The sequence below is a fragment of the Zea mays genome, chromosome 3 (genome assembly GCF_902167145.1).
Source record: "Zea mays cultivar B73 chromosome 3, Zm-B73-REFERENCE-NAM-5.0, whole genome shotgun sequence".
NCBI lineage: Eukaryota > Viridiplantae > Streptophyta > Magnoliopsida > Poales > Poaceae > Zea > Zea mays.
In genome coordinates, this window is record NC_050098.1 from 17,889 (window position 1) to 35,151 (window position 17,263).

The window sequence follows — 17,263 nt, forward strand, 5'->3', positions numbered from 1 at the left end:
GAGTAGATTTTTCTGATTATCAATTCATAAGTATAGATAAGAAAAGTTTCATTCCTGTAATGCTAGAGCCAATGGAGAATCGGCTAAATCCTAATTAAAGTTTAAATGATGAATACACACAAAGTTCATGAGTCTTTGATCACGGACAGTTTGGCTTCCAAGGCCTGATGGTCTGGTCTTTCACAAAAAGGTTCGGACTCTAAGACCGAACATATATCACAGCAAAAGGATAGTATTACGGATGATCCGGTCCCCGAGACCGGAAAGTCCGCCGTCACACAAAGATCATCTAATTCCTCTGTGGGGAACATGATAGAGGAATTCAGAGATCTTGATAAACTAGGACAGGGGTTTACATCGGCCGATCCTTTGGAGGAGATTGACATAGGAGATGGTAAAACTCCAAGGCCGACTTTTGTAAACAAGACCCTGGAGACCAATCCTAGAGATGAGATGATCGGTCTATTGAAGGAATATTCAGATTGCTTTGCTTGGAATTACACTGAGATGCCTGGATTAAGCCGAGAGATCGTAGAGCATCGGCTACCTATTAAATCTGGTTTCAGACCTTTCAAGCAAAGAGCTAGAACATTTCGTCCAGATCTTCTCCCACGCATCAAGGACGAAATCCACCGGCTACTAGAAGCTGATTTTATCAGACCTTGCAGATACGCAGAGTGGGTCTCCAATATTGTGCCGGTGGAGAAGACGGAGTCAGGTAAGCTTAGAGTATGCATTGATTTTCGCAATTTAAATAGAGCAACTCCTAAAGACGAATATCCCATGCCCATAGCCGACACATTAATCAATAATGCATCAGGAAATAGAATTATTAGCTTCCTTGATGGTAATACCGGATATAATCAGATTTTCATGGCCGAAGAAGATGCGTCTAAAACGGCCTTTATATGTCCAAGCTTCATTGGTTTATTTGAGTGGGTTGTCATGACATTTGGTCTGAAAAATGCTGGTGCTACTTATCAGAGGGCTATGAATTTGATCTTCCATGAATTGTTAGGAAACACTATGGAAGTTTACATTGATGATATTGTAGTCAAATTGGCTGAGTTTAGTTCTCATATAGCTGATTTGCGCAAAGCCTTTGATAAAATGTGTCGATATGGTTTGAAAATGAACCCACGTAAATGTGCTTTTGGAGTGTCGGCTGGTAAGTTTTTAGGATTTATCATCCATGAACATGGTATAGAGATAGACCCTGACCGAATCAAGTCTATTCGGAATGTGGGACCTCCGACCTGTAAGGTCGAGGTACAGAAGTTTCTCGGCAAGGTGAATTATTTACAAAGGTTTATTTCTAACCTAGCCGGGAAGATTGATGCGTTCACCCCTATTCTTCGGCTTAAGAATGATGCCGAATTCGCTTGGGGGGCAGAACAGCAAGAAGCATTTGATCTCATCAAAAAATACTTATCTTCGACTCTCGTATTAAAAGCACCACGAGCAGGAGTACCATTCTGATTATACATTGCAGCTGAAGATAAGGTCATTGGGGCTGTTCTGACACAAGAAACTGAGGGGAAGGAGCATGTGGTGACATATCTAAGCCGAAGGTTGGTGGATGCTGAAACAAGGTACACTTTTATTGAGAAGTTATGCTTATGCTTGTTTTATGCATGCACCAAATGTAGATGTTATTTACTGTCTAGTCATTGCACTGTTTCTAGTCAAGTCGATGTGATCAAATACATGTTGCATAACCCAATTATAAGTGGTAGAATTGGTAAGTGGGCTTATGCACTCATAGAATATGATTTGACCTATGAACCATTGAAATCTATGAAAGGCCAAGTCGTAGCGGATTTCATTGTAGAACATCGGATTAATGATATTCATAAACTAGACATGTCATACCTCACTATTACTCCTTGGACTTTATATTTTGAGGGATCGGTTTGCAATGAAGGGCAAGGAATTGGCATCGTACTTGTTTCACCAAGTAATGTCTCCTTTGACTTCTCTAGCCGATTGAAAACTTATTGCACTAATAATCAAGCCGAATATGAGGCCCTCCTATTCGGCTTGGAATTTTTAAATGGTATGGGAGTAAAACATGTGAAGGTATTTGGTGATTCTCAGCTGGTTGTCCAACAAGTGTTAGAAGAATATCAATGCTTTGATGGTACTTTAAATAGTTACCTTGAAAAATGTTGGAGCATAATCCATTCTTTTGACGAATTCAGTATTCGGCATATCTCTAGAGTTGAGAATCATAGAGCTAACGATTTGGCACAAAATGCATCAGGTTATCGGATAAAGAGAGAGAAATTTCAAGATATTGAAAATCTGATAACCTGTGCAGAGCCAAATCCCCAGGTCGCGGACCGTCCGCGTGATGACGCCGGACCGTTCGGGGTTACCAGGGAAGTTCTCCTAATCGATTCGGCTGATAATGAAGTCGATGCAGGAGATTGGAGGACGCCCATAACTAATTATTTACGAAATCCCAACGTTAGGACAGATAAGAACATTCAGCATACAGCTTTCAAGTATGTTTTGATGAGTGATGAACTCTACCGTCGAACTGTCAACGACGTCCTGCTTAAGTGCTTGGGCCCAGATGATGCTATATTAGCCATGGCCGAAGTACATGAAGGAATTTGTGGTACCCATCAATCGGCTCCAAAGATGAAGTGGTTGTTGCGAAGGTCTGGTTTTTATTGGCCTAATATGATAGCTGATTGTTTCAAGTACTACAAGGGTTGCCAAGTGTGTCAAAAATTCGGCGACCTACAGTTGGTCCCCGCAGCCGAATTACATCATATCATCAAGCCTTGGCCTTTCAGAGGATGGGGATTAGACTTTATTGGGGAAATTCATCCTTCATCATCAAAGGGGCATCGGTTCGTGTTAGTTGCCATGGATTATTTCACCAAATGGATTGAAGCCGTTGCTCTGAAGAACATGATGCACAAGGAGGTAATTGAGTTCATAACTGAACATATTATTCATAGATTCGACATTCCCCAGACCTTGACTACAGATCAAGGGACTTCTTTTATGTCAAAGGAGGTACGTGAGTTTGCTGAATTATATAGAATTAAATTGCTTAATTCATCTCCATATTATGCTCAGGCCAATGGACAGGCCGAGTCTATTAATAGGACATTGATTAACTTAATAAAAAAGAAGATATTGGATAATCCTAAGCATTGGCATAAGATTTTGTCCGTAGCTTTATGGGCTCACAGGATATCTAAACATAGTGCTACTAAAGTGTCTCCTTTTGAGCTTGTCTATGGGCAGGAAGCAGTGTTGCCTGTGGAAATAAGTTTGAATGCTGTCAGGTTCGCCAGACAAAATGATCTAACCATCACTGATTATTACAATTCAATGATGGATAATATTGATGAGGTGACCGACAAGAGGGTGATAGCTTTGGGAGCAATAGAAAAGGACAAAATCATGGTAGCCAGGGCCTACAACAAGAAGGTCAAAGCAAAGTCATTTCAAGTAGGAGACCTGGTGTGGAAGACCATCCTGCCTCTAAGGAATAAAGACCAGAAGTTTGGAAAATGGTCGCCAAGCTGGGAAGGTCCTTATAAAGTAAAACAGGTAATATCTGGTAACGCCTATTTACTACAGACATTGCAAGGCAAGGATTTACCCAAAGCTTTGAATGGGCATTTCCTCAAGCAGTACCATCCTAGTATGTGGCAAGATGCTTAAGAGAACCGATGTGATCACATCGGATTAAGGTGCTTTTGGTTTGCCTAGCTCCACCAAAAGGCAGGGGGCATATGTTTGGCACCAAAATGAGCACGCGGACGGTCCGGCCCTGCGGCCGGACAGTCCGCGCTTATGGGCCGGACGGTCCGCGCATGCGTAGAGTAGATTAGGGTTCCGAGTTTTGTGCTATGTTTGTTAGCTAGATTCGCGGAATTAGCTCGGAATCCAGTCGTGTAAAGGGTCCAGCCCCCCTCCTCTATAAAAAGAGAGGTCTACGGCCGATTTGTAATCATCATCAATCGAATCAAACACTTCTATTTCGCATTATATCCTAGGAGTAGTTCTAGTCTAGTTTAGGTTTAGCCTCTCGATCTCCAAATTCTTGCTTCTCTTCGACTCTACGCCGATTAGAAGAGTCTAGGTCGGCCTTCCAAGCCTAGACATCACCTAGGATCTCTCCTCCCCGACGGGGTCCCTCCCGGGAGCGAGATCCAGGTCGCCGCCGGCGACTTCCGCCGCCTCTGCGTACGCGCGGACCGTCCGGCCCCCAGGGCGCGGACCGTCCGGTCGTCAGGCAGAGGACCCTAGCCCCTGCGCCAGGTCGCGGAGCGTTCGGCCCCAGGCCGCGGACCGTCCGGTCCCAGGCCGCGGACCGTCCGCGCCTGACCAGAGAGCACTGCCACGGTTCTTGTTGAGTGTTTGGCGCTCTGAAAAGGCGTCAACGGTATCAAAGTCAGAGGTTACGAGTTCGAATCCTAACTAGCGCAATTAAATAAATAATTGTTACTCGTTTTTATTTCATGTCTAAGATGTAAGAGAGGTTCGACATGAGAGAGAGTGTTGGAATATTATATAAATGAATTGTCCACCTACTTCTCTCAGTTTAAACTTTAAGGTTAAACTAGTTGATACATGCAACTTAACAAGTGTTATATGAAATGTGATTGTAATTGTAATTCGCAAACGCATTTGTAGGTGACCATGGTGATGTATGAGGTGCCATGGCTCTGCACAACAGCATCGTCGTCGACTAGCGCAAGTGGAACGGGTTCATGCTCACCAGTGCCAGCCGGGTTGGTGTCTTCGCAAGGAAACGACAACTCACTAGTGCTGTTGAATAATGATAATTGTCCGGCTGAATGCACAGGCATGGCGGAGCACTTGCAGCTCCACGTGGGGTAAGTGAGCCTACGGAGCTGATCGAGTTCTGATGGCTGCTAGGTGGTCAACCATTCTGATTCTGTTCATGCTTATCTTGGCAACGTCACCATAGCTCTTCTTGGCTCCTCGGTATTCTTATTGCCCGGTCATCGTTGTCACTATCATGGTCAAAGGATTGACTAGTCTAGGCCCCAGAGTTTACCATAAACACAAATGGTCGGATCGATGTTGACATAGAGTTCGAGCTAAATTGCAAATTGGGTCTAGAGGAGCCTGGGTGAAGATTCTAAAATTGGGTCTACACGATCTCGTGCGAGGGGACCACCGCGGCGTCCTCCGCACTGCCACCCGCTCCCGCGCCGGCGTGGGAGTACCTCCCCCTCTGAACGGGATCCGATGGTATCCGTAGCGGCACTGACCTCGCGATGGGGCCCTCGCACCCGCTGCCCCCAACCGCGGCGCGCTTCGTCTTCTTCTTGCCCTCACCCTCCGGGAGCGTGGCGAGGTGAGAGCACCTAGAGGGGGGGGGGTGAATAGGTGATCCTGTGAAAACTTAAACTTATAGCCACAAAAACTAGTTAAGTGTTAGCACAATAATTTCCAAGTGGCTAGAGAGAAGGTCTTGTACAATACGATAATCACAAAGAATTCAACACAGAGAAGACACAGTGATTTATCCCGTGGTTCGGCCAAGACCAACGCTTGCCTACTCCACGTTGTGGCGTCCCAACGGACGAGGGTTGCAATCAACCCCTCTCAAGCGGTCCAAAGACCCACTTGAATACCACGGTGTTTTGTTTTGCCTTTCACTATCCCGTTTGCAAGGAATCTCCACAAATTGGAGTCTCTTGCCCTTACAAGTATATGATCATAAAGAAAGCACAGAGTAAGGGAGGGAAGCAACACACACAAATCCACAGCGAAACGCGCACACACACGGCCAAGAATCGAGCTCACAAGACTATAACAAGGTTCTCACTAGAACGGAGCTCGAATCACTAAGAATGACGAACAATTGCGCAAAGACTGAGTGTGGATGATCAAGAATGCTCAAAGGTTGCTTGTGTATCTCCTCCATGCGCCTAGGGGCCCCTTTTATAGCCCCAAGGCAGCTAGGAGCCGTTGAGAGCAATTTTAGAAGGCCATCCTTGCCTTCTGTCGACGGGGGCACCGGACAGTCCGGTGCACACCGGACACTGTCCGGTGCCCGATTTGTTTCCTTAACTGGCGCTGCCGACCGTTGCAGACCGTTGGAGATCTGCGAGCCGTTGGCGCACCGGACATGTCCGGTGCACACCGGACAGTCCGGTGCCGTCTTCCGACCGTTGGCTCGGCCACGTGTCCCGCGCAGATTGCGCGGCCGACCGTTGGCTCCGGCCGACCATTAGCTCACCGGACAGTCCGGTGCACACCGGACAGTCCAGTGAATTTTAGCCTTACGCCGTCGGCGAATTCCCGAGAGCGACCAGTTCGCTCAGAGTCAACCTGGCGCACCGGACACTGTCCGGTGCACACCGGACAGTCCGGTGCTCCAGACCGAGCTGAGTCTTGGCTGCACACAGCCAAGTCTTTCTCTCCCCTTTTCTTTTCTTCTTTTTTCTGTTCCTAACACTTAGACAAGTATATTAGTGCACAAAACCAATGTACTAAGGATTAGAAACATACCTTTGTCCTTGATTTGTACTTTGTCCACCATTTTACAATTAGGCACTTGTGTTGGGCACTAAGTCACCAAAATCCTTAGAAATGGCCCAAGGGCACATTTCCCTTTCAATCTCCCCCTTTTTGGTGATTTATGCCAACACAACATAAAGCAAGTTGAACAAGTACAAAAACACTTCAAATAAGAACTCAAATTATTTTGATTCATTTTTGACATATATGGATCACTCTATGCCACCACTTGGTTTGTTTTTGCAAATCAAACTCAAATCTCTATCTCTAAGTCAAACACACATGTTGAAGCAAAAAGAGAGTCATTCCAAAAGAGATTGATCAAGGATTTCAAAAACTCCCCCTTTTTCCCATAATTACTACTTCTCCCCACAAGAAGCCAAAAGAGACAATAAAAGAGTTTTGCAAAACCAAAAAGCTCTACTCTACTATTTTCAAATTTCTCAAGTGGTAGCTGATCCATTTATTGCTTTGGCCTTTATTTTCTCCCCCTTTGGCATCAAGCACCAAAACGGGACCAATCTTGGCCCTTTAACCCCATTGCCTCACCAAAATCTTCAATTAAGAGCAAATGGCAATAAGAGTGCATGAGATGGACTTGGAATAAGTTACCCTCTCATCGGAGTGCAGTGGAAGTCTTTTATGGTCCAAGTCCACCTTTTCCCTTTCAATTCTCCTTCGAGACTAAGACAAGCAAACTCAAGTATATGGTTAGTCTCAAAGGGTCAAGTTGTAACACATCTCCCCCTAAACATGTGCATCACTTTGCAACGGACTTGTGAGGTCCAGGGAGTGTTCGTACAACTTGAGCATCATAATAAGCAACAAAATGCAGAATGGACATGATCAAAGGCATAAACACATGTATGCTATATTTCAATCCAAGTTCCGCGAATCTAAGATATTGAGCTCACTACGCAGCCTGCAAAAGGTCTTCTCATCTAAAGGCTTGGTAAAGATATCGGCTAGCTGGTTCTCGGTGCTAACATAAAACACTTCGATATCTCCCTTTTGCTGGTGGTCTCTCAAAAAGTGATGCCGGATGTCAATGTGCTTTGTGCGGCTGTGCTCAACAGGATTTTCCGCTATTCGGATAGCACTCTCATTGTCACATAGGAGTGGGACTTTGCTCAGATTGTAGCCAAAGTCCCTGAGGGTTTGCCTCATCCAAAGTAGTTGCGCACAACACTGTCCTGCGGCAACGTACTCGGCCTCAGTGGTGGATAGGGCAACGGAGGTTTGTTTCTTAGAATTCCATGACACCAGGGACCTTCCTAAGAATTGGCACGTCCCCGATGTACTCTTCCTATCGACCTTACATCCAGCATAGTCGGAATCTGAGTACCCAATCAAGTCAAAGTTAGACCCCTTTGGATACCAGATCCCGAAGCAAGGCGTAGCAACTAAATATCTAAGGATTCGCTTCACAGCCACTAAGTGACACTCCTTAGGATCGGATTGAAATCTAGCACACATGCATACGCTAAGCATAATATCCGGTCTACTAGCACATAAGTAAAGTAATGACCCTATCATTGACCGGTATGCCTTTTGATCAACGGACTTACCTTCTTTGTTGAGGTCGGTGTGTCCGTCGGTCCCCATCGGAGTCTTTGCGGGCTTGGCGTCCTTCATCCCAAACCGCTTCAGCAAGTCTTGCGTGTACTTTGTTTGGGAGATGAAGGTGCCGTCCTTGAGTTGCTTCACTTGGAACCCAAGGAAGTAGGTCAACTCGCCCATCATCGACATCTCGAATTTCTGCGTCATCACCCTGCTAAACTCTTCACAAGACTTTTGATTAGTAGAACCAAATATTATGTCGTCGACATAAATTTGGCACACAAAAAGATCACCATCGCAAGTCTTAGTAAAAAGAGTTGGATCGGCTTTCCCAACCTTGAAAGCATTAGCAATTAAGAAATCTCTAAGGCATTCATACCATGCTCTTGGGGCTTGTTTAAGTCCATAGAGCGCCTTAGAGAGCTTACACACGTGGTCGGGGTACCGTTCATCCTCGAAGCCAGGGGGTTGCTCCACGTACACCTCCTCCTTTATTGGCCCGTTGAGGAAAGCGCTCTTCACATCCATTTGGTACAACCTGAAAGAATGGTGAGCGGCATATGCTAGCAAGATACGAATGGACTCTAGCCTAGCCACAGGAGCAAAAGTCTCCTCAAAGTCCAAACCTGCGACTTGGGCATAACCTTTTGCCACAAGTCGAGCCTTGTTCCTCGTCACCACTCCGTGCTCGTCCTGTTTGTTGCGGAACACCCACTTGGTTCCCGCAACATTTTGCTTGGGACGAGGCACCAGCGTCCAAACTTCATTGCGCTTGAAGTTGTTGAGTTCCTCCTGCATGGCCAACACCCAATCCGGATCTAGCAAGGCCTCCTCTACCCTGAAAGGCTCAATAGAGGAGACAAAAGAGTAATGTTCACAAAAATTAACTAGTCGAGATCGAGTAGTTACTCCCTTGCTAATGTCACCCAAAATTTGGTCGACGGGATGATCCCTTTGAATCATCGCTCGAACTTGGGTTGGAGGTGCCGGTTGCGCTTCTTCCTCCATCACGTGATCATCTTGTGCTCCCCCTTGATCACTCGCCTCCTTTTGATGAACCTGTTCATCGTCTTGAGTTGGGGGATGCACCATTGTTGAGGAAGAAGGTTGATCTCGTTCATCTTGTTCCTGTGGCCGCACTTCTCCAATCGCCATGGTTCGTATAGCGGCCGTCGGAACATCTTCTTCATCTACATCATCACAATCAACAACTTGCTCTCTTGGAGAGCCATTAGTCTCATCAAATACAACGTCGCTAGAGACTTCAACCAAACCCGATGATTTGTTGAAGACTCTATACGCCTTTGTATTTGAATCATAACCTAATAAAAACCCTTCTACAGCTTTGGGAGCAAACTTAGAATTTCTACCCTTCTTTACTAGAATGTAGCATTTGCTCCCAAATACACGAAAGTACGATACATTGGGTTTGTTACCGGTTAGTAGCTCATACGAAGTCTTCTTGAGGAGTCGATGAAGGTAGACCCTGTTGATGGCGTGGCAAGCCGTGTTCACGGCTTCCGACCAAAAGCACTCGGGGGTCTTGAACTCTCCAAGCATCGTCCTCGCCATATCGATTAGCGTCCTGTTCTTCCTCTCTACCACACCATTTTGTTGTGGTGTGTATGGAGCGAAGAACTCGTGCTTGATCCCTTCCTCCTCAAGAAACTCCTCCACTTGAAGATTCTTGAACTCGGACCCGTTGTCGCTCCTTATCTTCTTCACCTTGAGCTCAAACTCATTTTGAGCTCTCCTTAGGAAGTGCTTGAGGGTCCCTTGGGTTTCAGACTTATCCTGCAAAAAGAACACCCAAGTGAAGCGGGAAAAGTCATCAACAATAACTAAACCATACTTACTTCCTCCTATGCTTAGATAGGCGACGGGTCCGAAGAGGTCCATATGTAGCAGTTCCAGGGGTCTTGACGTGGTCATCACATTCTTGCTGTGATGTGCTCCTCCCACCTGTTTACCTGCTTGACAAGCTGCACAAGGTCTATCTTTTTCGAAATAAACGTTAGTTAAACCTATCACATGTTCTCCCTTTAGAAGCTTGTGAAGGTTCTTCATCCCCACATGTGCTAAGCGGCGATGCCACAGCCAGCCCATGCTAGTCTTAGCTATTAAGCATGCATCTAGACCGGCCTCTTCTTTTGCAAAATCAACTAAATAAAGTTTGTCGTCTAATACACCCTTAAAAGCTAGTGAACCATCACTTCTTCTAAAGACAGACACATCTACATTTGTAAATAGACAGTTATATCCCATATGACATAATTGACTAACAGATAGCAAATTATATCCAAGACTCTCCACTAAAAATACATTAGAGATAGAATGCTCATTAGAAATTGCAATTTTACCTAACCCTTTTACCTTGCCTTGATTCCCATCACCGAATATAATTGAATCTTGGGAATCCTTATTTTTGACGTAGGAGGTGAACATCTTCTTCTCCCCCGTCATATGGTTTGTGCATCCGCTGTCGATAATCCAGCTTGAACCCCCGGATGCATAAACCTGCAAGGCAAATTTAGGCTTGGGTCTTAGGTACCCAACTCATGTTGGGTCCTGCAAGGTTAGCACAAATATCCTTAGGGACCCAAATGCAAGATTTATCTCCCTTGCATCTAGCCCCTAACTTCCTAGCAACTACCTTCTTACCTTTTCTACAAATAGCAAAGGGAGTATTGCAAGCATAATAAATAGTAGAAGGTTTGTTCACAACTTTTCTAGGAACATTAGCAAAATTTCTCCTAGGCATATGCACAACATTTCTCCTATTCATATCTCTATCATGCTTATGGGAGGAACTAGAGGCAAACATGGCATGAGAATCATAAACATGTGAATCAATATCATTATAAGCATTTCTAGCATAAGCATTTCTAGCATGTCTCCTATCATTATACATAAAAGCATGGTTCTTTTTAGCACTACTAGCCATAGGGGCCTTCCCCTTCTCCTTGACGAAGATGGGAGCCTTATGGCTTGTTAAGTTCTTGGCTTCCTTCTTGAAGCCAAGTCCATCCTTAATTGAGGGATGTCTTCCAATTGTATAGGCATCCCTTGCAAATTTTAACTTATCAAATTCACTTTTGCTAGTCTTAAGTTGGGCATTAAGACTAGCCAATTCATCACTTAGTTTGGAAATTGAAACTAGGTGTTCACTACAAGCATTAACATCAAAATCCTTACACCTAGTGCAAATTGTGACATTTTCAACACAGGAATTTGATTTACCAGCTACTTCTAGTTTAGCACTTAAATCATTATTAACGCTTCTTAGTTTAGCAATGGTTTCATGACAAGAAGATAACTCACTAGAAAGCATCTCATTTCTTTTAACTTCTAAAGCATGAGAATTTTGTGCACTAACAAATTTATCATGCTCCTCATATAAAAGATCCTCTTGTTTTTCTAGTAATCTATTCTTATCATTCAAAGCATCAATCAACTCATTAATTTTATCTATCTTAGATCTATCTAAGCCCTTGAACAAGCATGAATAATCTATGTCATCATCATCACTAGACTCACTATCACTAGAAGACGCATAAGTGGAGTCTTGAGTACTCACCTTCTTCTCCCTTGCCATAAGGCATGTGAGACGCTCGTTGGGGAAGAGAGAAGACTTGTTGAAGGCGGTGGCAGCGAGTCCTTCATTGTCGGAGTCGGAGGAGGAGCAATCCGAGTCCCACTCCTTTCCTAGATGTGCCTCGCCCTTTGCCTTCTTGTATTGCTTCTTCTCTCTTTTGTTCCCCTTTTCCTGGTCACTTTCATTATCGGGACAGTTAGCGATAAAATGACCAAGCTTACCGCATTTGAAGCATGATCGCTTCCCTTTTGTCTTGGTCTTGCTTGGCTGCCCCTTGCGACCATTTAGCGCCGTCTTGAATCTCTTGATGATGAGAGCCATCTCTTCATCATTGAGTCCGGCCGCCTCAATTTGTGCCACCTTGCTAGGTAGCGCCTCCTTACTTCGTGTTGCCTTGAGAGCGAGGGGTTGCGGCTCGTTGATCGGACCGTTCAACGCTTCGTCGACGTATCTTGCCTCCTTGATCATCATCCGCCCGCTTACGAATTTTCCAAGTACTTCCTCGGGCGTCATCATCGTGTACCTGGGATTCTCACGAATATTGTTTACGAGATGAGGATCAAGAACGGTAAAGGACCTGAGCATTAGGCGGACGACGTCGTGATCCGTCCAACGCGTGCTTCCGTAGCTCCTTATTTTGTTGATAAGGGTCTTGAGCCGGTTGTACGTCTGAGTTGGCTCCTCTCCCCTTATCATGGCGAATCGTCCAAGCTCGCCCTCCACCAACTCCATCTTGGTGAGCATGGTGATGTCATTCCCCTCGTGAGAGATCTTGAGGGTATCCCATATCTGCTTGGCATTGTCCAAGCCGCTCACCTTATTGTACTCTTCCCTGCACAAAGATGCTAAGAGAACAGTAGTAGCTTGTGCATTTCTATGAATTTGTTCATTTATAAGCATGGGGCTATCCGAGCTATCAAATTTCATTCCATTCTCCACAATCTCCCATATGCTTGGATGGAGAGAGAATAAGTGACTACGCATTTTGTGACTCCAAAATCCGTAGTCCTCCCCATCGAAGTGTGGAGGTTTGCCAAGAGGAATGGAAAGCAAATGCGAATTCGAACTATGTTGAATACGAGAATAATCAAATGAAAAGTTCGAATTGACCGTCTTTTTGTAGTCGTTGTCGTCATCCTTTTGGGAAGAAGTAGACTCGTCACTATCGTCGTAGTAGATGATCTCCTTGATGCGCCTTGTCTTCTTCTTCTTCCCTTCCTTCCGTCTATGACCCGAGCCGGAGTCGGTAGGCTTGTCGTCCTTCGGCTCGTTGACGAAGGATTCCTTCTCTTTGTCGTTGATCACGACACCCTTCCCCTTAGGATCCATCTCTTCGGGCGGTTAGTCCCTTTGTGAAGAGAACGGCTCCGATACCAATTGAGAGCACCTAGAGGGGGGGGGGTGAATAGGTGATCCTGTGAAAACTTAAACTTATAGCCACAAAAACTAGTTAAGTGTTAGCACAATAATTTCCAAGTGGCTAGAGAGAAGGTCTTGTACAATACGATAATCACAAAGAATTCAACACAGAGAAGACACAGTGATTTATCCCGTGGTTCGGCCAAGACCAACGCTTGCCTACTCCACGTTGTGGCGTCCCAACGGACGAGGGTTGCAATCAACCCCTCTCAAGCGGTCCAAAGACCCACTTGAATACCACGGTGTTTTGTTTTGCCTTTCACTATCCCGTTTGCAAGGAATCTCCACAAATTGGAGTCTCTTGCCCTTACAAGTATATGATCATAAAGAAAGCACAGAGTAAGGGAGGGAAGCAACACACACAAATCCACAGCGAAACGCGCACACACACGGCCAAGAATCGAGCTCACAAGACTATAACAAGGTTCTCACTAGAACGGAGCTCGAATCACTAAGAATGACGAACAATTGCGCAAAGACTGAGTGTGGATGATCAAGAATGCTCAAAGGTTGCTTGTGTATCTCCTCCATGCGCCTAGGGGCCCCTTTTATAGCCCCAAGGCAGCTAGGAGCCGTTGAGAGCAATTTTAGAAGGCCATCCTTGCCTTCTGTCGACGGGGGCACCCGGACAGTCCGGTGCACACCGGACACTGTCCGGTGCCCGATTTGTTTCCTTAACTGGCGCTGCCGACCGTTGCAGACCGTTGGAGATCTGCGAGCCGTTGGCGCACCGGACATGTCCGGTGCACACCGGACAGTCCGGTGCACACCGGACAGTCCGGTGCCGTCTTCCGACCGTTGGCTCGGCCACGTGTCCCGCGCAGATTGCGCGGCCGACCGTTGGCTCCGGCCGACCGTTGGCTCACCGGACAGTCCGGTGCACACCGGACAGTCCAGTGAATTTTAGCCTTACGCCGTCGGCGAATTCCCGAGAGCGACCAGTTCGCTCAGAGTCAACCTGGCGCACCGGACACTGTTCGGTGCACACCGGACAGTCCGGTGCTCCAGACCGAGCTGAGTCTTGGCTGCACACAGCCAAGTCTTTCTCTCCCCTTTTCTTTTCTTCTTTTTTCTGTTCCTAACACTTAGACAAGTATATTAGTGCACAAAACCAATGTACTAAGGATTAGAAACATACCTTTGTCCTTGATTTGTACTTTGTCCACCATTTTACAATTAGGCACTTGTGTTGGGCACTAAGTCACCAAAATCCTTAGAAATGGCCCAAGGGCACATTTCCCTTTCACGAGGATCCCGAGCCCTACTGTGGATGGGGCGGCGAGCCAGAGCACATCGAGCTCGAGGAGGTCGCCGTCGGTGCCTGCCGCGGGGAGGGGTGGGTGGGAGAGCAGGAGGCGGTCCATCGCGTCCGCACCTGCTCCGGGGATCACCGGCACGGTGGATCTCTAGCGATGCGGCGGCGCTCCGCATGTGAGGTGGAGGCGGGCTAGGCATGCGCGAATGAGGGACACGCAACACCGGCTAGGCGAGGTGAGGCGGGTGCCGTGGCGGATCGGGTGCTTTGTGCTTTATTGTAGGGACGGGGCCAAGTTGTTTCCGCTATTTTGTGTCTTGGTCCTTTAGCTTCTCCAGAATAAAAAATTCTAGCACTGCGGCTGCTTTGGCCTTTTTGACCAAAAAGTGTACTATGGAGTGTGGATTGCGGACGGGGCGGCAGGCCAGAGCACGTCGAGCTCGAGGAGGTCGCCGTCGGAGCCCGCTGCGGGGAGGGGTGGGTGGGAGAGCAGAAGGCTGTCCATAGCGTCCGCTCCTGCTCCGAGGATCACCGGCACAGCGAATCTCCGGCATGTGAGGTGGAGGCGGGCTGGGCGTGCGTGAACGAGGGACACGTGACACCGGCTAGGCTAGGCGAGGCGGGTGCCGCGACGGAGCGGGCGCTTTGTGCTTTATTATAGGGACGAGGCCAAGTTGTTTCCGCTATTTTGCGCCTTGGTCCTTTAGCTTATCCGGAATAAAAACTTCCAGCACTGCGGCTGCTTTGGCCTTTTTGACCAAAAAGTGTACTATGGACTGTGAACGGGGCGGTGGGCCAGAGCACGTCGAGCTCCAGGAGGTCGCCGTCGGAGCCCGTCGCGGGGAGGGGTGGGTGGGAGAGCACGAGGCGGTCCTGAAAGTCGCCTAGAGGGGGGGTGATCAGGCGAAACCTGAAATTTATAAACTTAAACTCACACTAAAGGCCGTGGTTAGCGTTAGAATTAAATTCAAGTCCGAAAGAGTGTTTCTCTTGCAAGAGTTGCTCAAAGGATGCGAATGACGTATGGGAGCAAACTCAAATTAATACTAGCAAGGAAATGTTAAAGAAAGGAAAGAGAGCAAACAAATCAAGCGAGGATCAAAGCGAGTATACACGGTGATTTATTTTACTGAGGTTCGGTTCCAAAGAACCTAGTTCCCGTTGAGGAGGCCACAAAGGGCGGGACTATTTCAACCCTTTTCCTCTCTCTCAAACGGTCACTTAGACCGAGTGAGCCTTCTCCTTAATCACACGGATCACTAAGACCCCGTAAGGACCACCACACACTTGGTGTCTCTTGCTTAGCTTTACAATCACTTAGAAAAAGAGTGAGGAAGGAAGAAAGGCAATCCAAGCGATAAGAGCAACAAAAGAACACAAAACACCCTCTCTCAAGTCCCTAATGGAATTGTGTTGGTTTGGAGGCCTGGAGAGGATTTGATCTATTGAATGTGTCTTGGAGTGAAGTCTTTTGCTCTTGCAATGAATGGGATGTTCAGAAAACTTGGATGCCAATGAATGAGGTGGTTGGGGGTATTTATAGCCCCCAACCACTTACTAGCCGTTGGCAAGGGCTGCTGGCGATGGGCGCATCGGACAGTCCGGTGCGCCACCGAACAGCCACTGTGCACTGTCTGGTGCGCGCCACGTCAGCGCAACCGTTAGGTTCGGAGCAGTTGACCGTTGGAGTCGCTTGTCATCTTGCTGCACCGGACAGTTCGGTGACCTCTAACTTCTGTGCTCTGACTTCCACTGCGGCACTGTAGCGCACTATAGCTCTGCACAGTCGACCATTGGCGTGCAGGGAGCCGTTGCTCTGCTGGCTCACCAGACAGTCCGGTGGTACACCGGAAAGTCCTGTGAATTATAGCGGAGCGCGCCTCAGAATTCCAGAGAGTGGCTGGTTGGAGACTGTACGGGCCTGGTGCACACCGGACACTGTTCGGTGTGCCAAATTCCAGCACACTCAAGTCCTTTTTGCTCCAAATAAATTGTGTCCCCTAACTGAATTCTTTCTTGGTTTGTGTTAATCCTTATGCACCTGAGATAAATCACATCTAGCCAAACTAGTTAGTCCACATGGTTTGTGTTGGTCGTCAACCACCAAAATCTATTAATAGGAAATGGTTAACCATATTTCCCTTTCAATCTCCCCCTTTTTGGAGATTGATGCCAATACTAACCAAAGCAAATATGAAGTGTACAAATGTAACTAGTTTGCAATTGAGATAGATGTGCATAGGTTACTTAGAATTTATACCAATTGAAAGATTTTAAACATATGACTAAGAATGAATGGATTGCTTTTCCTTATTTAACATTTTGGACCACATTTGCACCACGTGTTTATTTTTGCAAATCTTTTGTAAAAATATTTTCAAAAATATTTTGCAAATAGTCAAAGGTATAGGAATAAGGTTGCAAGAAGCATTTTTAAGATTTGAAATTCCTCCCCCTATTTCAAATGCTTTTACTTTGACTAAATAAAAGCTCCCCCTGAATGAAATTCTCCTCTTAGCTTTCAAGAGGGTTTTGAAATAGATACCAAGTGAAATAATACCAATTGAAATTCTTTTCATACTTAATATGAAGTTTTGAAGATTCCAATTAAAAAAACACTTTTGAAATATCAAATGAGATACCAATTGAGAAATTCACTTCACATACCAATTGAAAATTCATTTTGATCAAATACCAATTGAAATACTTATTTGTGAAATTTTTTAAATGGTGGTGGTGCTGTCCTTTTGCTTTGAGCTTAATTCTTTCTCCCCGTTTGGCATTAATCGCCAAAAACAGAGAACTTAAGAGCCCTTTTTAAATTTTCTCCCAAATGGTAAAATATTTATGAGTGAATGGTCATACCAATTGAGAGTTGTAGGAGTAACGGCAAAGGGTAAATAATACCGTTA

At 46.1% G+C, this 17,263-nt stretch overlaps 1 protein-coding gene across 1 annotated transcript; it reads right to left on the reverse strand.

The window, feature by feature from the left end:
- Positions 1-5,146: 5,146 nt before the first annotated feature.
- Positions 5,147-14,460, reverse strand: LOC109943274 (uncharacterized). Its single transcript, XM_020546184.1, has 2 exons — positions 14,348-14,460; positions 5,147-5,354 (listed from the first exon to the last, which is right to left on the reverse strand). The coding sequence occupies exons 1-2, from the start codon at positions 14,458-14,460 to the stop codon at positions 5,147-5,149; spliced, it is 321 nt and encodes a 106-aa protein (XP_020401773.1).
- Between the last annotated feature and the right edge of the window lie 2,803 nt (positions 14,461-17,263).